We start from the raw sequence: 27,815 nt of genomic DNA on the forward strand, positions 1-27,815 counted from the left end.
CGTTTTAAAGCTCGGTTTGTATTTTCAACTTGTCCACTTGTTTGTGGATGATATGCGGTGGAGATTTTATGAGTTACTCCATATCTTTTAAGAACTTTCTCCAGTTGATTATTACAGAAATGAGTACCCCGATCACTTATTAAAGCTTTCGGTGTTCCAAACCTTGCAAAAAGACGTTTTAAAAAGTTGACTACAACTTGTGCATCGTTAGTTGGGAGAGCTTGTGCTTCCGCCCATTTAGATACATAATCAATGGCTACGAGTATATATAAATTATTATGAGATTTTGGAAATGGACCCATAAAGTCAATACCCCAAATGTCAAATACTTCACATACTTGGATGACATTTTGTGGCATTTCATCACGTTGACTTATTTTTCCGGCCCTTTGACATGCATCACAGGATTTGCAAAGAAGGTGTGCGTCTTTGTAAATTGTAGGCCAATAGAATCCAGCTTCATAAACTTTTCTTGCTGTTAGTTGAGGCCCATAATGCCCTCCTGTTGGTCCTGTGTGACAATGGTTTAAAATTTTACTAGCTTCATCTCCAAATACACATCGGCGTATTATTCCATCGGGACAACTTTTAAACAGATGTGGATCTTCCCAGAAATAGTGTTTTATATCACTGAAGAATTTCTTTCGTCTTTGGTACGATAATCCTTTTTCAAGGAATCCACAAACTAAGTAGTTTGCATAGTCTGCAAACCATGGAATTTCTTTATAATCTATCTTCAATAGATATTCATCAGGAAAGTTGTCTTGTATGGCCGATTCATTTAGAACTTCTAATTCGGGATTTTCAAGACGAGAAAGATGATCAGCGGCGAGATTTTCTGCTCCTCTTTTATCTCGGATTTCAATATCAAACTCTTGTAAGAGTAAGATCCAACGGATTAATCTTGGTTTAGCATCTTGTTTTGAAAATAGGTATCTAAGAGCAGAATGGTCGGTATAGACCACCGTTTTTGCTAGAACGAGATATGATCGAAATTTGTCAAAAGCAAAGACAATAGCAAGGAGTTCTTTTTCAGTAGTTGTATAGTTCGTTTGTGCTCCTTGTAATGTCTTACTAGCATAATATATAGGTTGAAATCGTTTTTCAATCCTTTGTCCTAAAACGGCTCCCATTGCAAAATCACTTGCATCGCACATTAGTTCAAATGGTAGATTCCAATTTGGTGTTATCATGATCGGCGCATTAGTGAGTTTTTCTTTAAGAATATTAAAAGATTTGATACATTCATCTGAAAAGATAAATGGCGCATCCTTTTCTAGGAGTTTATTCATAGGAGTGGCAATTTTAGAAAAATCTTTTATAAAACGTCGGTAAAAACCGGCATGCCCTAGAAAACTCCTAACTCCTCTAACATTGGTGGGATGTGGAAGTTTAGCAATTACATCTACTTTAGCTCTATCCACTTCAATTCCTTCTTTTGAAATTTTATGTCCAAGAACGATGCCTTCTTTAACCATGAAATGGCATTTTTCCCAATTAAGTACTAGATTTGATTTTTCGCATCTAATTAGCATTCGTTCCAGATTAACTAGACATGATTTAAATGTATCACCGAAGACTGAAAAGTCATCCATGAATACTTCCATGCATTCTTCTATCATGTCGTGAAAAATCGCCATCATACACCTTTGAAAGGTTGCAGGGGCGTTACAAAGTCCAAATGGCATGCGTTTGTAAGCAAAAGTACCATAAGGGCACGTGAATGTGGTTTTCTCTTGATCTTCGGGTGCTATTGGAATTTGAAAATATCCGGAAAATCCATCTAGAAAACAATAGTAACTATTTCCGGCTAATCTTTCCAACATTTGATCTATGAAAGGTAAGGGAAAATGATCTTTTCTGGTGGCGTCATTTAATTTTCTATAATCAATACATACACGCCATCCTGTTACAGTCCTAGTAGGAATAAGCTCATTTTTCTCATTTGTAATGACAGTCATGCCACCCTTCTTAGGCACGCATTGAACTGGGCTTACCCATGGACTATCAGAGATTGGATATATCAAACCTGCATCTAGCAGTTTAATAATCTCTTTCTTAACTACATCTTGCATATTAGGATTTAGTCTTCGTTGGCGTTGCACATACGTTTTATGACCTTCTTCCATAAGGATTTTATGTGTGCAATACGAAGGACTTATTCCTTTAATATCATGAATCTTCCATGCAATGGCTGGTTTATGAGCTTTCAACACAGAAATGAGTTGTGATTTCTCATTTTCAGTAAGAGAAGACGATATTATTACAGGTAATTCAGATTCACCATGTAAATAAGCGTATTCCAAATGGTTTGGAAGTGGCTTTAACTCTAATTTCGGAGGTTCTTCTATCGATGATTTATATCGATATCTGTCTTCTTCTTTTAGCATTTGAATTTCTTCTGTTGTTGGTTCATATCCATTAGCTATAAGTGTAGCTAACATTTCAGCTTCATCAATTGGTTCATTACCTTCTCCTAAAGAACATTCTCCTGTTCCTTGTAATTCTGGAAATTCTTCTAATAATTCTGCATGTGCATCTATAGTTTGAATATAATAACATGTATCATCTGCAGATTGTGGTTGTTGCATTGCTCTATCAACTGAAAAGGTAACACTCTCATCCTCTATACTTAGGGTCAGTTTCTTACCGAACACGTCTATCATTGCTTTAGCCGTGTTTAAGAATGGTCTTCCTAATATGAGAGGAACTTGAGAATCTTCTTCCATGTCCAAAACAACAAAATCTACTGGAAATACTAAAGTACCAACTTTAACTAGCATGTTCTCCATTATCCCTCTAGGATATTTTATTGATCTATCGGCTAGTTGTATGCTTATTCTGGTTGGTTTTAATTCTCCAAGGTCTAGTTTAGCGTATAGTGAATACGGCATTAGATTTATACTAGCACCTAAGTCTGCCAATGCTTCTATTGAACTAAGACTACCCAGAAAACATGGAATTGTGAAACTTCCTGGATCAGATAGTTTTTCTGGTATCTTATTCAACAGCACTGCTGAACAATTAGCATTCATAGTAACAGCCGAGAGTTCTTCCATTTTCTTTCTATTCGTGATTAGATCTTTCAAGAATTTAGCATATCTTGGCATTCCTGAAATCACATCAATGAAAGGAAGATTTACATTTATCTGTTTAAACATATCCAGGAATTTGGATTGCTCGGCTTCAAGTTTTTCTTTCTTCATTTTACTCGGGTAAGGAAGTGGTGGTTGGTATGGTTTAACATAAGGTTTATCCTTAACTGTGTTATCTTCATTAACCTTTTCAACTACCGGTTCTTTTTCCTTATCTTGATCAGGTTGTGGTTCTTGTGGAGTAGGAATAGTTTCATCAGAAGTTACAGGTATTTCAGGTGGTTTAAGTGTTGTACCACTTCTTGTGGTAATAGCTTTAGCTGTTTCATTCCGGGGGTTAGCATTTGTATCGCTTGGTAGACTTCCCGGTTTTCTTTCACCTATTAACCTTGCTAGGTTACTCACTTCTTGTTCCAGATTTTGAATAGAAGCTTGTTGATTTCTAAATGCTTGAGCATTTTGTTCATTGGTTTGTTTCTGAGATGTGAAAAACTGCGTTTGAGTTTCAACTAGCTTTGTCATCATATCTTCTAAATTCGGCTTTTTATCATCGGTTTGTTGTGGTGGTTTGTTTTGAAAATTAGGTCTTTGCTGATTGTAAGTATTATTGGATACTTGTTGATTGCTAGGACCTTGTTGGTTGTTGTATGGAACATTTCGGTTATAGTTCTGATTTTGATTGTAAATCGGTCTTGGCGGTTGATAATTATTATGATAATTATTTCCAGGCCTTTGGTTTATGTATGAAATATTCTCTCTTTGTTCCATTGTTAATTCAATACTGTGACAATCTTTTGTCAAATGTGGTCCTCCACACTGCTCACAACTAATTCGTATTGAGTGAATATCCTTAGTCATCTTTTCCATTCGTCTCTCGAAAGCATCTATCTTTGCCGAAATGGAATCTAAGTCATGGCTAGAATCGGCTCTAGCTGCTTTAGATGATCTAATGATATCTTTTTCTTGGTGCCACTCATGTGAGTGGGAAGCAGTATTATCAATAATTTTGTAAGCATCATTTTCGGTTTTCTTCATAATAGAACCACCAGCTGCTATATCTATGTCTTTCCTTGTAGTGATGTCGCATCCTCGGTAGAATATTTGTACTATTTGACAGGTGTCTAAACCATGTTGCGGACATCCTCTTAATAACTTTCCATATCTTGTCCACGCCTCATATAGAGTTTCATTTGGCTTTTGTGTGAACGTAACAATTTCTGCTTGAAGTCTTACGGCTTTAGATGCAGGAAAGAATTGTTTAAGAAATTTGTCAATTAAAACGTCCCATGTATCAATCGCCCCTTCAGGTAACGATTCCAACCAATCTTTGGCTTCTCCCTTTAAAGTCCAGGGAAATAACATGAGATATATCTGTTCATCCTCCACTTCTCGTATTTTAAATAGTGTGCAGATCCTATTAAAGGTACGTAGATGTTCATTTGGATCTTCCTTCGGCGCACCACTAAATTGGCATTGATTAGTCACCATGTGTAGAATTTGTCCTTTGATTTCATAATCTGGCGCATTAATGTCTGGATGAGTAATTGCGTGACCTTGGCCAGTGCGTTTAGCTCTCATTCGGTCTTCCATACTTAAAGGTTCCAGATTCTCCATAATTGAATTTGTTGAATCGGTATCAATAGATGATTCTGATTTAATAGTTCGTTCCTCAACAATCTCTGTTTGAATGATTGGTGGTTCCGGAGGAAAGTTTAATGGTTCAGGATCTATGAACCGTTCCTGAATATTTTCCGGATTCTCAATTGTGAGGTTTGTTTCAAAAACTGGATTATCGGAAATTTGAACTGAAGTACTTGGTCGACTGGATGTCGATTCTAAAGAAAAATCAACGGCGGTTATATTTGTTAAACGATGTCTTGATCGAGTTACAGGTGGTGAACGTACAAAAGGTGATGAACGTCTTGCTCGGTGCATTCACTGAATATCCTATTAGTTTTTAAAAGGAAAGAAAAATTATAATAAGTTATCCAATCAATAGACTTTTCTGATTTTGCCCACGTTTCTAATAGCCAAAAGATGCAGCAGAGGGGCAGGATTCGTTTGGTCTCAATATAATTGAGGACTGTTTGGCTCCAATAACCCGGTCCACGTACAAATCCAACTATTACTACGAACCAGAAAATTTTGATGTCTATTAATTTAACCACTTAAAATAAATTTTCGTAATTTTAAGAAATTTAGATAAGAAGTAGAAAAAATTCTAAGTCCTAAAAACTAGAATGGCGAGAAATAAGAGAGAAAAAGAGTTCGTCGCAAAAGGTCGAAAAAGAAAAATGGTTGAAAAATAAAAGGTGACGGAAAAATAAAAGAAACTTATAAAAACTTAAAAATACTTAACTAATTTAACCTTATTACTACAACTAACTTAAAATTATAATCGCAAATTGATATTACTAATTGGAATGATAATTGATACATAGTAAAAGGTCTAAAAATATTAAAGCTTACAGGAGAAACTAAATCCTAAATGGAAATAACTTAAAAAGAAACTAAAACTTAAAAAGGCGTCGCAAAATTCTAAAGCACCTAAATCTTAGTCTAAAGAAAAAGCACTTAAGGAATTCTACGGCAAAGCCTAAAAATCTAGGAGTAAAAATAACTATAGCAAAAACTAAGTTTAAAATTAAATATGAGCTAAAAAATACAAATATTACGCTACAACGATTAAAAAGGGACAAAATATAAAAATATACAAAAAGTTGTAAAAAGTACAATTTTTATAAAAAAATATTATTTTTATATTATTTATTAAACTATTAATTTTACAATTAAAAAAAAAAACTAATTAAACAAAATACATAAATTAAATAAAAAGTAAAAATAAAACTAAAACTAATAATAATAATAATAATTAGGTTAAATAATAATTATAATTAATAATATCCCGTAATTAATGCAGTTTTAGGGTTTCTGTTCGCGTGTCAGAGTATCTCCGCGAGTCGCGGCATTTAAAGAAGAAAACCCCGCGAGTCGCGGGGTTCAGAAATTCTGTTGACAGCTTTCAATTTTTTACGCGTTTTTCTTTATTTTTTTTTTTTATTTTATGTTTTCTGTTTTTTAAATAAATAAAAGATTTTAAAATAAAACTTATATTTTTATAAACTAAAATAGAAATAAAGAAACTTATAAAACTTAAATATTTAACAAAATCTTAAAAATACTTATATTTTTGTTTTTCTTTTTATATTTTTGAATAATTAAAACGTATTTTTACAAAAACGACTTTTAATAAAAGTAACTAAAAATCTTTTTTTTTTTTTTATATTAGCGTTGCGCTTCCGGCTTTTAAGAGTTTTTCCGGCAGCGGCGCCAAAAATAACTTGATGTGAAGCGAGGTGTATATAAAATAGTTATTATTTTACTAGGAAAAACTATTAAATACGATACAATTTTACACAAGATATTTATTTATTTATAGAATGGATATACTTAAACCTTGCTACAACACTTATAGGCAGTGTACCTAATCGTACAGTAGTGTAGTTTTTAGTAAGTCCGGTTCGTTCCACAGGGAAATCTTTGAACAAAGCTCAACGCTATATTAGTTTACTTTTATAAAAATACAAATATATATATAAGTAATATTATTATTATAAAGGGGGGTTTTTACCGTTTAATGACCGGTTTGTCGATTTTAAAACTTTAGTCGCAGTTAAAACCTAATGTAAAATATAAAATAAATACAAGACTTAAATTAAAGCGTAAAGTAAATAACGATAATGAAATTGCGAATAATAAAAATGCGATAAAATAAAATTGCGATAATTAAAAAGTACGATAATTAAAAGTGCGATTAAATAACAATAAATAAAAGTGCGATAATTAGAAGTGCAATTAAATATAAAATAAAGGAAATTAAATATGAAATAAAAGAATTATGCTTATTTAAACTTCCGTAATCATGATGTTTGACGTGTTGATTTTAGTTTTATTCCCATGGGTTAATTGTCCTTTGTCCTGGATTATTTAATATGTCCGTCTGGTTTTTGTCCATAACAGTCCATCAGTCATAAATATAAAGTGCGAGTGTCCTCATCAAATTATTATTATACCCGAAGTTAAATATTCCAACTAATTGGGGATTCGAATTGTAACAAGGTTTTAATACTTTGTTTAATGAATACACCAGGTTATCGACTGCGTGTAAACCAAGGTTTTACTACTTTGTTAACAATTACACCAATTACCCTTGAATGTAATTTCACCCCTGTTTTAATTATTCTAGTGGCTATTAATCCATTCCCGTGTCCGGTTAAATGAACGATTATTCGTACATATAAATACCCCGCCCATCGTGTCCGATCGAGTGTATATGGTAAATTATAGGGACGCCCAATTGTAAATCTTTATACTAACATTAACAAACTTTCATTTAATTAAACAAATATAAAGCCCATTAATAGCCCATAGTCTAATTTCCACAAGTGTCGTTCTTTTATCCAAACCCCAATTATGGTACAAAGCCCAATTACCCAATTTTAGTAATTAGCCCAACATCATGATTACTTCGTTTTAAATAAGCATAATAATAACTTAGCTACGAGACATTAATATAAAAAGGTTGAACATAACTTACAATGATTAAAAATAGCGTAGCGTTACACGGACAGAATTTCGACTTACACCCTTACAACATTCGCTAACATACCCTTATTATTAGAATTAAAATTAAAATTAAAATATAAATTATAAATATAAATATAAATTTTACGTATGAAGAGGAAGAAAAAAGATGATGAAATTTGATCAGAATTCGGTTGGCTTTATAGCCAGAGTTGAAAATTGGGGCTCCGCGACTCGCGGCAAAATGCCCTTAAAACTCCGCGAGTCGCGGAGATGTATTTACAGCTCACACCCTTGGAGTTTCTTGCTGCCGACGGTTTTTAATATATATATATAATATATATATAATTAATATAATTAATTATATATTATATTATATTTATATACATAGTTAACTTGTAATTTTTAGTCCGTTGCGTCGAGCGTTAAGAGTTGACTCTGGTCCCGGTTCCGGATTTTCGAACGTCCTCGCGTACAATTTAATATCTTGTACTTTGCGTTTTGAATCTTGTACTCTTGTGATTTCGAGACGTTTCTTATCAATAATTGGAACCTTTTTGATTGTCTTTTGTTCTTTTGAGCTTTTTGGTCGTTTGCGTCTTCAAATCGTCGAATCTGTCTTCTGTCTTCACCTTCTATTATTTAAACGAATATCACTTGTAAATAGAACAATTGCAACTAAAAGCTTGTCTTTCTTGAGGAATAATGCTATGAAATATATGTTCGTTTTTAGCATTATCAGATAGTATTCTTAGTTATATGATCTATCCCATTCATAAGATAGTCGGTTTAATTGGTTTTCCATGGCTACATAGGCGTAACCTCGAGCATTCAGTGTTTTTTCTTCTAAACATATGAACGGTCCGTCTCTGCATAAAGTAACAAATTCGGTGTTTGAATAGGTTTGATTATTTGAACATTTACCTCCATGTGACCATTTTCCGCATTTGTGACATCTTTCTAGGTGTCGTGCTCTTCTTTTCGCTGCGGATTTTGATTTTCCTTTACCAAATTGTAACTTATTATCTTCGCATCTGGATTCTTTTCTTACTCCGTCCAATCTTTCTCTGATTACTGATACTATTTCACTCGGAAGTGTGTCATTATTACGTTTAGTGATCAAAGCGTGTAGCATTAGACCATGGTTTAGTTCGCAGGAAGTCTTCATTTCGTAAAAACCTAAAAAAAATAAAAATTCAGAATGGGGGGAGAAGACTAGTTCTTTAGGGTCTGCTAGGGAAAGACCATTCGGGTTCTATTTTCGAGAACTATACCAAAACAGAAAATCTAACTCTAACAGAAATACATATTATCCTTTAAAGACTTGATTCTCCCCACACTTAGTTAGCTGTGTTATCGAAATTGTGATTAACTTCGTTGTCAACTTCCATCGGACTATCTATGTAATGTTTAACTCTGTGACCATTAACCTTAAATTCAATCCCATTTGAATTTATTAATTCTATCGTTCCGTATGGGAAAACTCTTTTGACTATGAATGGTCCAGACCATCTTGATTTCAATTTTCCAGGAAATAGCTTGAATCGTGAATTGAAAAGAAGAACTTTGTCTCCTTCTTTAAATTCTTTTGAACTTCTGATTCTTTTATCATGCCATTTCTTCATTCTTTCCTTATAGATTAACGAATTTTCGTATGCTTCATGTCTTAATTCTTCTAATTCGTTTATTTGACTTAACCGTAGACGTCCAGCTTCATGTAAGTCGAGATTACATGTCTTCAAAGCCCAAAATGCTTTGTGTTCAATTTCTACAGGAAGATGACATGCTTTTCCATAAATAAGTTTAAAAGGTGTGGTTCCAATTGGAGTTTTGTAGGCTGTTCTAAAAGCCCAGAGTGCATCCTCCAATTTAATGGACCATTCCTTCGGATTTGATCCTACGGTTTTCTCTAGAATACGTTTTAAAGCTCGGTTGGTATTTTTAACTTGTCCACTTGTTTGTTACTCCATATCTTTTAAGAACTTTCTCAAGTTGATTGTTACAGAAATGAGTTCCCCGATCACTTATTAAAGCTTTTGGTGTTCCAAACCTTGCAAAAAGACGTTTTAAAAAGTTGACTACAACTCGTGCATCGTTAGTTGGGAGAGTTTGTGCTTCCGCCCATTTAGATACATAATAAATGGCTACGAGAATATAGAGATTATTATGAGATTTTGGAAATGGACCCATAAAGTCAATACCCCAAATGTCAAATACTTCACATACTTGAATGACATTTTGTGGCATTTCATCACGTTGACTTATTTTTCCGGCCCTTTGACAAGCATCACAGGATTTGCAAAGAAGGTGTGCGTCTTTGTAAATTGTAGGCCAATAGAATCCAGCATCATAAACTTTTCTTGCTGTTAGTTGAGGCCCATAATGCCCTCCTGTTGGTCCTGTGTGACAATGGTTTAAAATTTTACTAGCTTCATCTCCGAATACACATCGGCGTATTATTCCATCGGGACAACTTTTAAACAGATGTGGATCTTCCCAAAAATAGTGTTTTATATCACTGAAGAATTTCTTTCGTTTTTGGTACGATAATCCTTTTTCAAGGAATCCACATACTAAGTAGTTTGCATAGTCTGCAAACCATGGAATTTCATTATAATCTATCTTCAATAGATATTCATCAGGAAAGTTGTCTTGTATGGCCGATTCATTTAGAACTTCTAATTCAGGATTTTCAAGACGAGAAAGATGATCAGCGGCGAGATTTTCTGCTCCTCTTTTATCTCGGATTTCAATATCGAATTCTTGTAAGAGTAAGATCCAATGGATTAATCTTGGTTTGGCATCTTGTTTCGAAAATAGGTATCTAAGAGCAGAATGGTCGGTATAGACCACCGTTTTTGCTAGAACGAGATATGAACGAAATTTGTCAAAAGCAAAGACAATAGCAAGGAGTTCTTTTTCAGTAGTTGCATTCTTCTATCATGTCGTGAAAAATCTCCATCATGCACCTTTGAAAGGTTGCAGGGGCATTGCAAAGTCCAAATGGCATGCGTTTGTAAGCAAAAGTACCATAAGGGCACGTGAATGTGGTTTTCTCTTGATCTTCGGGTGCTATTGGAATTTGAAAATATCCGGAAAATCCATCAAGAAAACAATAGTAACTATTTCCAGCTAATCTTTCCAACATTTGATCAATAAAAGGTAAGGGAATGTGATCTTTTCTGGTGGCGTCATTTAATTTTCTATAATCAATACATACACGCCATCCTGTTACAGTCCTAGTAGGAATAAGCTCATTTTTCTCATTTGTAATGACAGTCATGCCACCCTTCTTAGGCACACATTGAACTGGGCTTACCCATGGACTATCAGAAATTGGATAAATTAAACCTGCATCTAGTAGTTTAATAATTTCTTTTTTACTACATCTTGCATATTCGGATTTAGTCTTCGTTGGCATTGCACATACGTTTTATGACCTTCTTCCATAAGGATTTTATGTGTGCAATACGAAGGACTTATTCCTTTAATATCATGAATCTTCCATGCAATGGCTGGTTTATGAGCTTTCAACACAGAAATGAGTTGTGATTTCTCATTTTCAGTAAGAGAAGACGATATTATTACAGGTAATTCAGATTTACCATGTAAATAAGCGTATTCCAAATGGTTTGGAAGTGGCTTTAATTCTAATGTTGGAGGTTCTTCTATCGATGATTTATATCGATATCTGTCTTCTTCTTTTAGCATTTGAATTTCTTCTGTTATTGGTTCATATCCATTAGCTATTAGTGTAGCTAACATTTCAGCTTCATCAATTGGTTCATTACCTTCTCCTAAAGAACATTCTTCTATTCCTTGTAATTCTGGAAATTCTTCTAATAATTCTGCATGTGAATCTATAGTTTGAATATAATAACATGTATCATCTGCAGATTGCGGTTGTTGCATTGCTCTATCAACTGAAAAGGTAACACTCTCGTCCTCTATACTTAGGGTCAATTTCTTACCAAACACGTCTATCATTGCTTTAGCCGTGTTTAAGAATGGTCTTCCTAATATGAGAGGAACTTCAGAATCTTCTTCCATGTCCAGAACAACAAAATCTACTGGAAATACTAAAGTACCAACTTTAACAAGCATATTCTCCATTATCCCTCTAGGATATTTTATTGATCTATCGGCTAGTTGTATGCTTATTCTTGTTGGTTTCAATTCTCCAATGTCTAATTTAGCGTATAGTGAATACGACATTAAATTTATACTAGCACCTAAGTCTGCCAATGCTTCTATTGAACTAAGACTACCCAGAAAACATGGAATTGTGAAACTTCCTGGATCAGATAATTTTTCTGGTATCTTATTCAACAGCACTGCTGAACAATTAGCATTCATAGTAACGGCCGAGCGTTCTTCCATTTTCTTTCTATTTGTGATTAGATCTTTCAAGAATTTAGCATATCTAGGCATTCCTGAAATCACATCAATGAAAGGAAGATTTACATTTATCTGTTTAAACATATCCAAGAATTTGGATTGCTCGGATTCAAGTTTCTCTTTCTTCATTTTACTCGGGTAAGGAAGTGGTGGTTGGTATGGTTTAACATAAGGTTTAGCCTTAACTGTGTTATCTTCATTAACCTTTTCAACTACCGGTTCTTTTTCCTTATCTTGATCAGGTTGTGGTTCTTGTGGAGTAGGAATAGTTTCATCAGAAGTTACAGGTATTTCAGGTGGTTTAAGTGTTGTACCACTTCTTGTGGTAATGGCTTTAACTGTTTCATTCCGGGGGTTTGCATTTGTATCACTAGGTAAACTTCCCGATTTTCTTTCACCTATTAACCTTGCTAGGTTACTTACTTCTTGTTCTAAGTTTTGAATAGAAGCTTGTTGATTTCTAAATGCTTGAGCATTTTGTTCATTAGTTTGTTTTGAGATGTGAAAAACTGCGTTTGAGTTTCAACTAGCTTCGTCATCATATCTTCTAAATTCGGCTTTTTATCATCGGTTTGTGGTGGTTTGTTTTGAAAATTAGGTCTTTGCTGGTTGTAAGTATTATTGGATACTTGTTGATTGCTAGGACCTTGTTGGTTGTTGTATGGAATATTTCGGTTATAGTTCTGATTTTGATTGTAAATAGGTCTTGGCGGTTGATAATTATTCTGATAATTATTTTCAGGCCTTTGGTTTATGTATGAAATATTCTCTCTTTGTTCCGTTGTTAGTTCAATACTGAGACAATCTTTTGTCAAATGTGGTCCTCCACACTGCTCACAACTAATTCGTATTGAGTGAATATCCTTAGTCATCTTTTCCATTCGTCTCTCGACAGCATCTATCTTTGCGGAAATGGAATCTAAGTCATGGCTAGAATTGGCTCTAGCTGCTTTAGATGATCTAACGATATCTTTTTCTTGGTGCCACTCATGTGAGTGGGAAGCAGTGTTATCAATAATTTTATAAGCATCAGTTTCGGGTTTCTTCATAATAGAACCACCAGCTGCTATATCGATGTCTTTCCTTGTAGTGATGTCGCATCCTTGGTAGAATATTTGTACTATTTGACAGGTGTCTAAACCATGTTGCGGACATCCTCTTAATAACTTTCCAAATCTTGTCCACGCCTCATATAGAGTTTCATTTGGTTTCTGTGTAAACGTAACAATTTCTGCTTGAAGTCTTACGGCTTTAGATGCCGGAAAGAATTGTCTAAGAAATTTTTCAACTAAAACGTCCCATGTATCAATCGCCCCTTCAGGTAACGATTCCAACCAATCTTTGGCTTCTCCCTTTAAAGTCCGGGGAAATAACATGAGATATATCTGTTCATCCTCCACTTATCTTATTTTAAATAGTGTGCCGATCCTATTAAAGGTACGAAGATGTTCGTTTGGATCTTCCTTCGGCGCACCACTAAATTGGCATTGATTAGTCACCATATGTAGAATTTGTCCTTTGATTTCATAATCTGGCGCATTAATGTCTGGATGAGTAAGTGTGTGACCTTGGCCAGTACGTTTAGCTCTCATTCGGTCTTTCATACTTAAAGGTTCTAGATTCTCCATAATTGAATTTGTTGAATCTGAATCACTAGAGGATTCTGATTTAATGGTTCGTTCCTCAACAATCTCTGTTTGAATGATTGGTGGTTCCGGAGGAAAATTTAATGGTTCAGGATCTATGAATCGTCCCTGAATATTCTCCGGATTCTCAATTGTGAGGTCGGGTTCAAAAAATGGATTATCGGAAATTTGAATTGGAGTACTTGGTCGACTGGATGACGATTCTAAAGAAAAATCAACGGCGGTAATATTTGCTAAATGTCTTGATCTAGTTACAGGTCGTGAACGTACAAAAGGTGGTGAACGTCTTGCTCGGTGCATTCACTGAATATCCTATTAGTTTTTAAAAAGGAAAGAAAAATTATATAAGTTATCCAATTAATAGACTTTTCTGATTTTGCCCACGTTTCGAATAGCCAAAAGATGCAGCAGAGGGGCAGGATTCGTTTGGTCTCAATATAATTGAGGACTGTTTGGCTCCAATAACCCGGTCCACGTACAAATCCAACTATTACTACGAACCAGAAAATTTTGATGTCTATCAATTTAACCACTTAAAATAAATTTTCGTAATTTTAAGAAGTATAGATAAGAAGTAGAAAAAATTCTAAGTCCTAAAAACTAGAATGACGAGAAATAAGAAAGAAAAAGAGCTCGTCGAAAAAGGTCGAAAAATAAAAAGGGTTGAAAAATAAAAGGCGTCGAAAAATAAGAAAGAAGAAAAAAAAAATTGACTATAAAACTTAAAAAAAAAAAAAAACTCGACTAACCCAACCTTATTACTATCACTAACTTAAAATTATAATCGCAAATTGAGATTACTAATTGGAATGATAATTGATACATAGGTAAAAGGTGTCTAAAAATATTAAAGCTTACAAGTAAAACTATATCCCAAATGGCAATATCTTAAAAAAGTATTAAAACTTAAAAAGGTGTCGCAAAATTCTAAAGCACCTAAATCTTAGTCTAAAGAAAAAGTACTTAAGGGATTTTACGGCAAGGCCTAAAAATCTAGAAGTAAAAATAACTATGGCAAAAACTATGCTTAAAACTAAATATGAACGAAAAACACAAATATTACGCTAAAACAATTAAAAAAAACAAAATATAAAAATATACTAAAAGTTGTAAAAAGTACAATTTTTATAAAAATATTATTTTTATATTATTTATTTTATAAAACTATTAATTTTGTAATTTAAATAATCTAAATAAACTAAAATACAAATTAAATAAAAAGTAAAACTAAATAATATTAAAATCTAAACCTAATTAGGGTTTAAAATTAATTATAATTAATAATTATCCGTAATTAATGCGAATTAGGGCTTCTGTGTGGCCCGTGTCAGACGGCTCCGCGAGTCGCGGTTCTAGAAGCTGAAAAACTCTGCAAGTCGCGGGGTTTCAAATTTCAGATCAGGTGCAGGACAAAAATCGTTCGTTTCAGTTTTTTTTTTATTTTTTTTTTCTGTTTTATTTTTCTGTTTAAATAAAAATATTTATATAATAAAAACTTATATTTAAAAACTAAATTAAAAATAGAAATACTTTATAATTTTATAAATAAAAATCTTAAAACTAGATTTATATATATATATATATATATATATATATATATATATATATATATATATATATATATATTTTCGGTTTTCTTTAAAAAAAAATTTATATTTTAAATAAACACAAAATATTTAAATAAAACTTATATTTTTTATAAAATAAAAATAAAGAAACTTTATAAAACTTAAATATTTAACAAACTCTTAAAAATATTTATATTTTTGTTTTTCTTTTTATGTTTTTGAATATTTAAAACGTATTTTAAAAAAAAACGTCTTTTTATAAAAGTAAACTAAAAATATTTTTTTTTTATATATTTATTAGCGTTGCGCTTCCGGCTTTTAAGCTAGATTGTCCCCGGCATCGGCGCCAAAAATACTTGATAGTTAAAGCTAAGGGGTATAAAATACTATTAAATTTTAGCAGGAAATACTATTAAATACGATACAATTTTACACAAGATATTTATTTATTTATTGAATGGATATACTTAAACTTTGCTACAATACTTATAGGCAGTGTACCTAATCGTACAGTAGTGTAGTTTTTAGTAAGTCCGGTTCGTTCCACAGGGAAAATCTTTTAATCAAAGCTTAACGCTATATTAGTTTAATTTATAAAAATATGAATATATATATATAAGTAATATTATTATTTTAAAAGGGTAGGTTTTTACCGTTTAATGACCGGTTTGTCGATTTTAAAACTTTAGTCGCAGTTAAAACCTAAATGTAAAATATTAAAAATAAATACAAGACTTAATTTAAAGCGTAAAGTAAATAACGATAATGAAATTGCGATAAATAAAAGTGCGATAAAATAAACTTGCGATAATTAAAAAGTACGATAATTAAAAGTGCAATTAAATACAATAACAATAAATAAAAGTGCGATAATTAGAAGTGCAATTAAATATAAAATAAAGGAAATTAAATATGAGATAAAAGAATTATGCTTATTTAAACTTCCGTAATCATGATGTTTAACGTGTTGATTTTAGTTTTATGCCCATGGGTTAATTATCCTTTGTCCTGGATTATTTAATATGTCCGTCTGGTTTTTGTCCATAACAGTCCATCAGTCATAAATATAAAGTGCGAGTGTCCTCGTCAAATTATCCTTATACCCGAAGTCAAATATTCTAACTAATTGGGAACTTAAACTGTAACAAGATTTTAATACTTTGTTTAATAATTACACCAGGATGCCGACTGAGTGTAACCCAAGGTTTTAATACTTTGTTATCAATTATGCCAAGTGTCCTTGTACATAATTTCACCCCTGTTTTAATAATTCTAGTGGCTATTAATCCATTCCCGTATCCGGTTAAATGAACGATTATTCGTACATATAAATACCCCGCCCATCGTGTCCGATTGAGTGTATATGGTTATTTATAGGGACGTCCAATTGTAAATCTTTATATTAAAATTAACAAACTATCATTTAGTTAAACAAATATAAAGCCCATTAATAGCCCATAGTCTAATTTCCACAAGTGTCGTTCTTTTGTCCAAACCCCAATTATGGTACAAAGCCCAATTACCCAATTTTAATATTTTTAGCCCAACATCATGATTACTTTGGATTAAATAAGCATAATAATAACTTAGCTACGAGACATTAATGTAAAAAGGTTGAACATAACTTACAATGATTAAAAATAGCATAGCGTTACACGGACAGAATTTCGACTTACACCCTTACAACATTCGCTAACATACCCTTATTATTAGAATTAAAATTAAAATTAAAATTAGAATTAAAATATAAATATAAATATATACTACGTATATAGATAGAGAGATTGATATATTGATGATTTTTACGATCAAACTGCGTTTGCTTTTATAGGCAGTTTTTGAAATTGGGGCTCCGCGAGTCGCGGTATTTCTCTTCTTCAAACTCCGTAAGTCGCGGAGTTTGAAATTCCAACTCACTCCATTTTGGCTCCTTTCTTGCCGACGGATTTTTATATAAATATAATATATAAATAATTTTTAGGAATTATTTAAATATTATATTATATTTATGTGCATAGTTGACTCGTAATTTTTAGTCCGTTGCGTCGAGCGTTGAGAGTTGACTCATGTCCCAGTTCTGGATTTTCAAACGTCCTTGCGTACAATTTAATATCTTGTACTTTGCGTTTTGAATCTTGTACTCTTGTAATTTCGAGACGTTTCTTATCAATAATTGGAACCACTTTGATTGTATTTTGTACTTTTGAGCTTTTTGGTCGTTTGCGTCTTCAATTCGTCGAATCTGTCTTTTGTCTTCACCTTTTATTATTTAAACGAATATCACTTTTAAATAGAACAATTGCAACTAAAAGCTTGTCTTTCTTGAGGAATAATGCTATGAAATATATGTTCGTTTTTAGCATTATCAACATTCATAGCATATTACCTTTTATAATTGGGTAATGAAATAGATATAATCCTAAAACTAAAGAATTGGTATATGTGACTATTGTGGTTGATCATCTTTCATCATTAAGCTATTAGCATAATGAAAATGTAATTAATGAAATAATCGTATTATCTGTGACATAAGTTAAATTTGTTAAATGTTTATTATGCTAATTAGTTTCTTTTATTTTTCATTTTATTAAATATCTAATTTTTAACCTTTCATTTTTTCTATAATAAATAGAAAAGTTTCAAGTTTCAAGCCTTTCATTTTTCTTATAATAAATATATTAGTTTTAATCTTTTCATTTTCTTATATTAAATAGTTAACTACTTTGATACATTGTTATCTATAAATACCCATTTTCAATTGTGAAATACTCATTTTTCATTTCAAAGTTAGTCATACTTTACAATTGAAGTAATTGATAGAGTTTTATAAACGTTAGTTATTCATCATCATCGTCATCATGAATAATTTGTTCTTTCAATGTCAAACATCCATCCATCACATTAGCATTATATATATATATATATATGTGTGTGTGTGTGTGTGTGTGTGTGTGTGTGTGTGTATGTATTTCATTAAGATGTAATTGGTGTGGAATAAATTTTTATCTTATTTTACGTAATTTTTATCTTTTTTTGATAATTGTTTACAATTCACTTAAAGATGTACATTTGATTTGCGTGTAGTTTTATTAATATATGTATATATGAGTGCGCTTTCTTTGATAGTGGTTTTTATCTTTTTTTATGGTTGTCAACTCTTGCTCACTAACGATTCGATACATAAATTTTAAAATATTAAAATTTGAAGCAAGCCGTGCAACGCACGGGCATTGCCCACTAGTATAGAATATAGAATTGACTAGTATAAAATTTAATAAATATCATTTCGTTAATTATTTTCACATGTGCCCATAAATATTTGTTTATACAAATATTATTTAATTGTTTGGATAATAAATAAACAATATTACACTTAACAAAAACATTATTATCGTCAAGTTATAAAAAAAGCGATAATATTTTCCTAAAAAAGCTTGTAGTACACATTCAAATTATATTATATTATATATATATATATATATATATATTCAATTGAAAATGGCCACTATTCAATTACTCCAAAATCGTAATTACTTCAAAATTGAGGGTTAAAACTATTGTGAAGCACTGTTCCCCGTTGCTTTCAACTTTTCTTCCGGTAGACTGATTGGTTTGCGCTTTGACCTGTTGAGCTGTAGGTTTTAAGTTTGAACCTATGCAACAACTTTTTTTTCCCTTTTTTGAACAGCCTTGGACTAAATAGCAATTGGGCCCAGCGTAGCGGGCTGGCACAATACTTGTTTAAAATTAATTAGAGAACTCCCAACGATTACGCCCTCCACTCCGCCCAGGGTCTAGTCCAGGAGGACACCAATGGCAGCAAGGTGTCCAGCCTCTAGTCTAGGCTTTAGTCCAGCTCTTAGTCCTTGTTTAAGTCCTTTTAAATCATAAGTCTGGACGAAAGACATGTATATACATGTGGTACTTTTTGCTTTCAAACTTGTACATTTAATTAATTAATGGAAAGAATGAGTGTCATTGTTGGGAGTGTTTAGTCCTGGGTTAGTCCTGCGAAGGAAGTGCTGAGGTGGCGCTAATGTGGCGGACCTGGACTAAAGTGTAGGAATTACTCCATTGGGAGCTCTCTTAGAGGACTCCCAACGTTGCCGTCCACCAACCCGCCCAGGCCACCGCCCTGATGGGCGCCGTTGGCAGTAAACCACCCAGGCTGCTGTCCAGCCGATCGTGTTCAACTTCGTGCTTTTTGGTCATTTTTGTGGACGCAAGATTTGAAGGGAAATAGACTCCAACTTTCAAATTTTTGGCCATTGGAGATTAATATATTTTTCTTTTCTTTTTTAAACTCTATAAATACACACATATTTCCTTCAATTTCATACACACACATCTCATTCACATACATTTCATACTAAACATCAAATCTATCTCAAATTATCAATCACTTTATATATTAATATGAATCCAAATAACCCAAATTCCGATCCGGATATAAATTTGATATTAACGATCTTGAATACCACAAATAATCGAGCGCTTGAAGATATCACAAGAGTTGATCATTTAGATGAGTTAAATGACGATGAAGAAGTTGAACCCATTCCAAGGGCAACGAGAAGATATTTATATAGAGATCGTGAAGGCTGTGCAAAAGATTTATGGAATGATTATTTTTCCGACAATTGTACCTTTTTCGAAGATTATTTTCGTAGATGTTATCGAATGCACAAACCTTTGTTTCTTCGTATATGTCAAGGTATAATGAATTTTTCCAAACCCCGATTCCTGAGTATTTTACTTATTTTCATCAAAGACGTGATGCTTGTAGGCTACTTGGTTTTAATATTGTTAAAAAAGTAACATCAGCCATACGTCAACTAGCGTATGCTGCGATGGTCGATCTTTTTGACGAGTATTTGCATATAGGTGAACAAACACATATGATTGTTTAAATAAATTTTGCAAATGTATTTTTCACTTGTACGCAACAGAATATTTGAGAAAACCAACTGCACAAGATGTGCAACGTTTGACCACTAAACATGCTCAAATACATGGATTTCCGGAGATGTTAGGAAGCATCGATTGTATGCATTGGAGATGGAGAAATTGTCCTGCACGTTGGAAGGGTCATTATACACGAGGTGACCATGGTTACCCGTCAATTATGCTTGAAGCGGTAGCATCTTATGATGGATGGTTTTGGTACGCTTTCTTTGGTACTGCGGGATCAAATAATGATATCCATGTACTTAATCAATCTGATTTGTTTAACGACTTATTAGCCGGCGAGGCTCCACCGTACACGTTTACGCTGAATGGGTGTACGTTTGATAAGGGTTATTATTTGGCGGATGGAATTTACCCGGAATGGTCCACACTAGTTAAGTCATTCAGAAATCTGATTGATCTAAAACAATCAAAGTTCAAAAAGTATCAAGAATCTGCAAGAAAAGATATTGAACGAGCATTTAGAATAGTACAAGGTCGATGGACGATTGTTCAGCATCCGGCAAGACCATATTATATCCGAAAAATTAGAAGGATTATGTTAACATGTGTGATATTAAATAATATGATAACCGAGGACAACGGCCGTGCATTTTGTGGACTTGAAGAGAATTATCGTCCGATTCGACGTGCACAAGGAACATTCCAAGAAAGGGTTGACGCGCATATCCGGGCAGACGCGAAATTAAGAGATGGGGGCATTCATCGACTACTACGAGATATGCTAGTAGAACACGTTTATAATCTTCCACCTAATTATCGAATTCGACATGATCCAATAAGAAATCCAAACAATCAAGATGAGGTGGGACCTTCACACGTTAACGATGACGAAGACGAAGAAGAATAATTATTAAGTGTTTATGTAATTTTATTTTAAATTCTATGTTTTAATTTTAATTATTTGTAATGTTTTTTTTTTTTATCAATGAAATTTTAGTTTTATGTTATTACATATTTATTATTTATAATATATATAACTAAATTAATATTATTTTTGAAAAAATAAAAAAATTAAAAATTAAAAAAAGAAGAAGGAAGGAGTGTCATGGTTAAGAGTGTTTAGTCGTGAGTTTAGTCCTGAGAAGGAAGTGTGAAAAAAGTGATGATGTGGCGCTGAGGACTAAGCTGGAGACATGTCTCCATTGGGAGCACTCTTATAAGGAAAAAATATAAAAGAATATTTGATAGAAAATTATATTATAAATTAAAGAAAAAAACATAAGGAGTAATAATCGAAGTAAAAGATTTTAAAAGGATAAGAAAGAAGATGAAAAAGAAACATGGTGGATCTCAAGTCTTGAACCTAGGTTAATAAGGACGCAATGATAAATAGACGGATCCCAATTCAAACCGGATTTGAAAAAAGAGGTATCGACTTGGATTCCGTTAGATGCCCTTTATGTGATGACAATATTTAAATAATTGATCATTATATGTTCTTTTGCTTGTGATGACCCGGGAATTTCTGACTAAATTTAAATTTAATCTTATATGATTTCGACATGATAAGCAAAGTCTGTAAAGTTGAATCTCTAAATTTTTGGAACAGTTTACATGAAACCATTTGACCTTTGACTATTCCCGACGATTCACGAACTATTGTCTGTAAATAAAAATGTATATATATTTATATAAATAAAAGTATTATATATAAAATTTTTCATAAATAAAAATACACTTTAATTTAATTAGAATTAAAAAATGTAAAAATAAAAACCAAATAATTGAGTACAATTAAAACGAATATATATAAACATGTATAAGATATTATTATGAAACTATATGTTTATGTATATGATTCCTATTAATAATTGGTATTATATTTTATAAATTATATAAATATTCAATATCTAATAAATGTTGTCATAGGATATATAACATACTTATTAATTATTAGATAGTTAATAAGATATAAATTCTACATATTAAATCTAATTACAAGTTAAAATATAAAAGTTATACTAATAACCTTACCTGCATTATAAATGTTAATATTAATAATTTTATTATTAATATTATTATAGAAAAGTATAAGTTATTATTTTATTATTATTATCATTATCATTAAAATCATTATAACTAATATTATTCTAGTATCATTAATAAGATTATTATGATCAAATTAAATTATCATTATTGTTAATATTATCATATTATTATCTTTATCAATAATATTATTATTATAAATAATATTATTATTTGTATTATTAATCACTAGTATTATTATGATAATTATTATTAGTAATATTAACAAGTATAATAATTATTAAGATATCTAATATTTAATATTTAAAAAAAAAGAGAGACAGATATTTACACGGGACATGTTCTTTTTTTATCTTCGTTCTCTTTTTTCTTCTTCTTCTATTTTACTCGTGACCTCCTTCCATCATAGTCTCGATTAATTTTTTTTCTTTTTGACAAAAATCATTCATTATAAAAATCATTTACAAGCCGCTACTCTGATAAGATTCAGACGATTAAGCTTATTTATATTGTGTTTATTTTTTTATTTTTTTTATTTTTTTATCACTGCTCGTATAACTTTTTGCTCCTAATTCAAAATCGAATCCCATTTAAAAATCTAGAAATGTCATTTTGTTAGGAATCGTTCTTTCCATCTTTCTGCAAAACTTGAGATTCCAATTCTTAAAATTGAGGAAGAATTTCGAAGTCAAAGTTTTTGAGATAAAAAGTCAAATTATGTTCATCAATCGAATTCGTGTTAATCGTTTCAATTCAAGTTAAATTAATGATTCTAAAAGTTTTTAGTAACGATTTGCAATGTATTTTGTATTATAATCATTGTCTACAACATACTCCTTCTCCTAATCAATTTTTTTTTTGTGTATTGTTCAACAGCGTCGAGCATGTTGCTCATTTTTTTTATTATTTCAACTAATTTTAAATAATTGTTTCTGAGTTGAAGATCTAATTTCGAAAATCAAGTTTATAAAAATGATTAAGATTAATAGGATTTTGAGTCGGGTTGGATTTAGAAATGAAAGAGATGAAGGATTATAGGTACGTATTAAGTATAGATGAGTTTGAGATTAATCAAAAAAACAAGAGCAGCGTTATGGTTGGGTCTTTGATTAGGGAACGAGAGGTTGCAGGTTCAATCCCTGCTGTGCCACATTTTTTTTTAAAAGAAGAACCAGAATTACTGTTGGGCCGTGGCTAATTTTTTATTTCCTGTTGGGCCGTGAGGTTTAAACGTTGAGTTGGGCTTCTAGTTGAGTCAAGAGATACATGATAAAAAGAATTATTCAGGTAATAAAAACAGAAAAACAAAATGGCTCAAATGGTTTGAGAGGAATGCGTGTTATCGAGAAGTCTTGGGTTCGAGTCCGGTCCAAGGCTATTCTTTTTAGAAAAGCTTTTCATGAGGGTATACCTTTCTTTTCATTTTATTTTTATTACCATTATTATCATTGATATCATTAGTTATGGTTATTTGTAATATTAGAAAAGGAATTATTATTAGTGTTAATACAACTAGTACTACTACTATTATTATTACTATTATTATTATTACTAATATAAGTGTATTTATAAAAGTTATCATTTATTAACATTATCAAGTATTGTGGATATTATCATTATTATTAGTATGATTATAGTTATAATTAAGAATATTGTTATTATTATTATTATTATTATTATTATTATTATTATTATTATTATTATTATTATTATTATTATTAATACAAATAATTATGTTTATATAAAAAAAACATTACTAGAACGTTAAAATCACATATCACTATAATTTTATTATTAACAAGATAGTAACTAAGCTATATATATGAAATATATCAATTAATATATACATATATATATTTTTTATATATAAACCCTAATATAAATTATTATTATTAATATGTTATAATGAAAGATAAACACTAATTAAATCAAATAGATAAATCAAATATATCTATATCTATACCTATATAACAAATAATTTAACAAGTATATTATTAAAAATAATATATAGATTTATTCGAATACGAGTATATGTTTTAATATATATACAAATGATATAGGTTCGTGAATTCGAGGCCAACCCTGCATTGTTCAGTTGTTCAATATCGTCATATGTATTTTTACTACAAAATACATTAGGTGAGTTTCATTTGCTCCCTTTTTAAATGCTTTTGCAATATATATTTTTGGGACTGAGAATACATGCGCTGCTTTTATAAATGATTTACAAAATAGACACAAGTACGTGAAACTACATTCTGTGGTTGAATTATCGAAATCGAATATGCCCCTTTTTATTAAGTCTGGTAATCTAAGAATTAGGGAACAGACACCCTAATTGACGCGAATCCTAAAGATAGATCTATTGGGCCTAACATACCCCATCCAAAGTATCGGATGCTTTAGTACTTCGAAATTTATATCATATCCGAAGGGTGTCCCGGAATGATGGGGATATTCTTATATATGCATCTTGTTAATGTCGGTTACCAGGTGTTCAATCCATATGAATGATTATTTTTGTCTCTATGCATGGGAAGTATATTTATGAGAAATGCAAATCTTGTGGTCTACTAAAATGATGGAAATGATTATTTATGTTAAACTAATGAACTCACCAACCTTTTGGTTGACACTTGAAAGCATGTTTATTCTCAGGTATGAAAGAAATCTTCCGCTGTGCATTTGCTCGTTTTAGAGACATTACTTGGAGTCATTCATGGCATATTTCAAAAGACGTTGCATTCGAGTCGTTGAGTTCATCAAGATTATTATTAAGTCAATTATAGTTAGATATATTATAAAATGGTATGCATGCCGTCAACTTTCGATGTAATGAAAGATTGTCTTTTCAAAAACGAATGCAATGTTTGTAAAATGTATCATATAAAGGTCAAGTACCTCGCGATGTAATCAACTGTTGTGAATCGTTTATAATCGATATGGACTTCGTCCGAATGGATTAGGACGGGTCTCTACAGTTGGTATCAGAGCGGTGGTCTTAGCGAACCAGGTCTGCATTAGTGTGTATAACTGATAAGTCATTAGGATACATTAGTGAGTCTGGACTTCGACCGTGTCTGCATGTCAAAAGTGTTGCTTATCGTTTAGTGTCGAAAATTATTTGCTTATCATCCTTAAAGTCTAGACACGTCTTACTTGCCCTTATTGCATAGACAGTGTATAGATAAATTCATATCTTAGCATATCTGTTATTGTTACCTTTGTCTGACAATTTTTGTAGATTCCTCCGAAACTTATGGGATTTTAGTATTATATATGCATACGTAAATTATGTATTGCAGGGTATTAATCTACATCCTATAATCTATTTCTTATTGAAAATCCTTCATCTGATCATACGAGATGAATCCCTCAACCAGTTCGAATTCCTCAGATTCCGATAGCTATTCCGATATTTATTCCGACAACTATTCCGATATGGAGTTCCACTCGAGCTCCGAAAGCAGTGTCACCAGAATGAACCAACCAATCAGCCATCCCCAATTCATCTGATGAGTTCGTAGTCGACTTAATCAATAGAGACGCGAAGAAGGTGATCCTTTCCACCAACCAAATTGCCCTCTTAGCGAAGAACCCGAAGCACCTACCGGCGAATCTATCCAAAACACCATTTTCAGCTTTATTTCAGAGTAGTTCGACATGATTATATTCTATCCACAATTCTAAACCTTATTCATCCGCTCGTTCCGACCGACAATCATCCCGGAATAATAGAAGAAGTTAGCGAACTTCGCACTCGAGTAATCAATTTGGAGAATTTGATGCAAAATCTACCAGCTTCAGCAACATCACCGGCACCAACAGTACCATCAATAACAGCACCAGTACCATCAACAATCTATGCCTCAATATCACCATCTGTACTTCGAGTATGATTTTCGTTCTACGTATCGTTCTACCTCATTTATCTTCGTTCGACATGGCGAATATGTAATCTCTAAAGTTTTAGAGATTATTTATTCCAGTTCCAATCGAAAACTAAATGAGTTAATATTATGTTAACTCATTAAATCCATAATTACATCTAAAGAAAATATATATGTATATATGTTTTCATAAAGATTGTAATTAAAAATTCTTTTGTACAAACCGTTAATGGTGAAAATATTTTAACGGGTAGGTAATACCCGAGGAATATTTAGATTTCACATTAATAAGTTACATTGTACGTTCTCCGAATCTGATTCAACAGTCATTTACTATCCTACTTACATCCACAGATATACGTATCCGTTCACCGCAGAATAACCATTTTCATTCAATTTCATATTTGGATTTTTACCTATCAGAATCCAACAAGTGGCATAATGAAGAAAACATTTGACAAAATAAAATTTATTAGAAACAGACAAATTAACTATGAGGAATTTTGTTAAGAATTCACACTAACAAAATCCTAGCTAACTGTTCCTAGCTAACTGTTAATTCCGTATTACATTTATTTATCGCAATTTATTTATCGAAATTTATATATCGCAATTTATTTATAGCAATTTAATTATCGCAAATTTTAATTCTCGCAATTTTATTTATCGTCATTTATTTTCTGTTATTTATTTTACGCACTTTAAATATCGGGACACTTATACAAGGTTTTGACATATCATATCGACGCATCTATATATATTATTTGGAATCACCATAGACACTCTATATGCAGTAATGATCGAGTTCTCTATACAGGGTTGAGGTTGATTCTACAATAATATATACAGTTTGAGTTGTGATCGAGTCTGAGACATGTGCACGGGTCACGATACATATTATTTAATTCGAATATTATATATTAAATTATATACGAATTATTAAATTGCTAACTGTGGACTATCAACCGAGGACCAATATTGGACAATTAAAATGAATTAAAATATTGATTATAACATATGAAACTAAACAATTCTTCAAGTTTGCCACTTGATTTCATCTTAAACCTCAATCGTATTTTTACGATTACAAATCTGCGTTCAAATCTTTCATGATTCTTGAAAACACCTCAATCGAGAGGATGAACCAACTGCACTTCATCTACGGAAGAAAAGATTGATGCGTATAGTTATGCATCTGAAAAACTCTCGAAAACTGAGTAAATGTTTAACACATAGTTGTGCTAATTCCTTAGTGTTATTATTACCCAAAATAACATAATAATTCCTTTCAAAGTAGCGAATCTTGTAACAGCTCTAGCAAGACAACTTCGACTATTCGTTCAAAACAACCTTATTATAAGCTTGATAAATATGCGTGCTCTTTTATTGTTACCAGGGAACCTTTCATATTCTACCATATTACCAGCAGATGTACCAGCAACCTCGTTGCTTCTTGGTTTAAATCTCTCCGATAAATCATTATATTTATTCATTGAAACCTTATCATATACTCATCCGCATCTTGTAACGAGAACTGTCATACCAATTATCGGGAGTCAGCAATCAGTACTTTGAAAACGCATAGCATATCTACATCAACAGTTATATGTATAACATTTATCTTTTAGAATTATGGTCTTTTATTCTGAAATTCTGAACAGCACTCAGTCTACAAAT

At 31.8% G+C, this 27,815-nt stretch overlaps 1 protein-coding gene across 1 annotated transcript in view; it reads left to right on the forward strand.

Annotated features, from left to right (window-relative positions):
- The window catches only part of LOC139869059 (uncharacterized), a 32,047-nt gene extending 10,938 nt beyond the window's left edge, over window positions 1–21,109 (forward strand). The window contains exons 2-3 of the mRNA XM_071857388.1: window positions 20,078–20,175; window positions 20,241–21,109. Coding sequence (XP_071713489.1) covers window positions 20,078–20,175; window positions 20,241–21,109 — 967 coding nt within the window. The remainder of the gene's footprint in view (window positions 1–20,077; window positions 20,176–20,240) is intronic.
- Window positions 21,110–27,815: the final 6,706 nt, after the last annotated feature.

The sequence above is a fragment of the Rutidosis leptorrhynchoides genome, chromosome 9 (assembly GCF_046630445.1).
Source record: "Rutidosis leptorrhynchoides isolate AG116_Rl617_1_P2 chromosome 9, CSIRO_AGI_Rlap_v1, whole genome shotgun sequence".
Taxonomy (NCBI): Eukaryota; Viridiplantae; Streptophyta; class Magnoliopsida; order Asterales; family Asteraceae; genus Rutidosis; species Rutidosis leptorrhynchoides.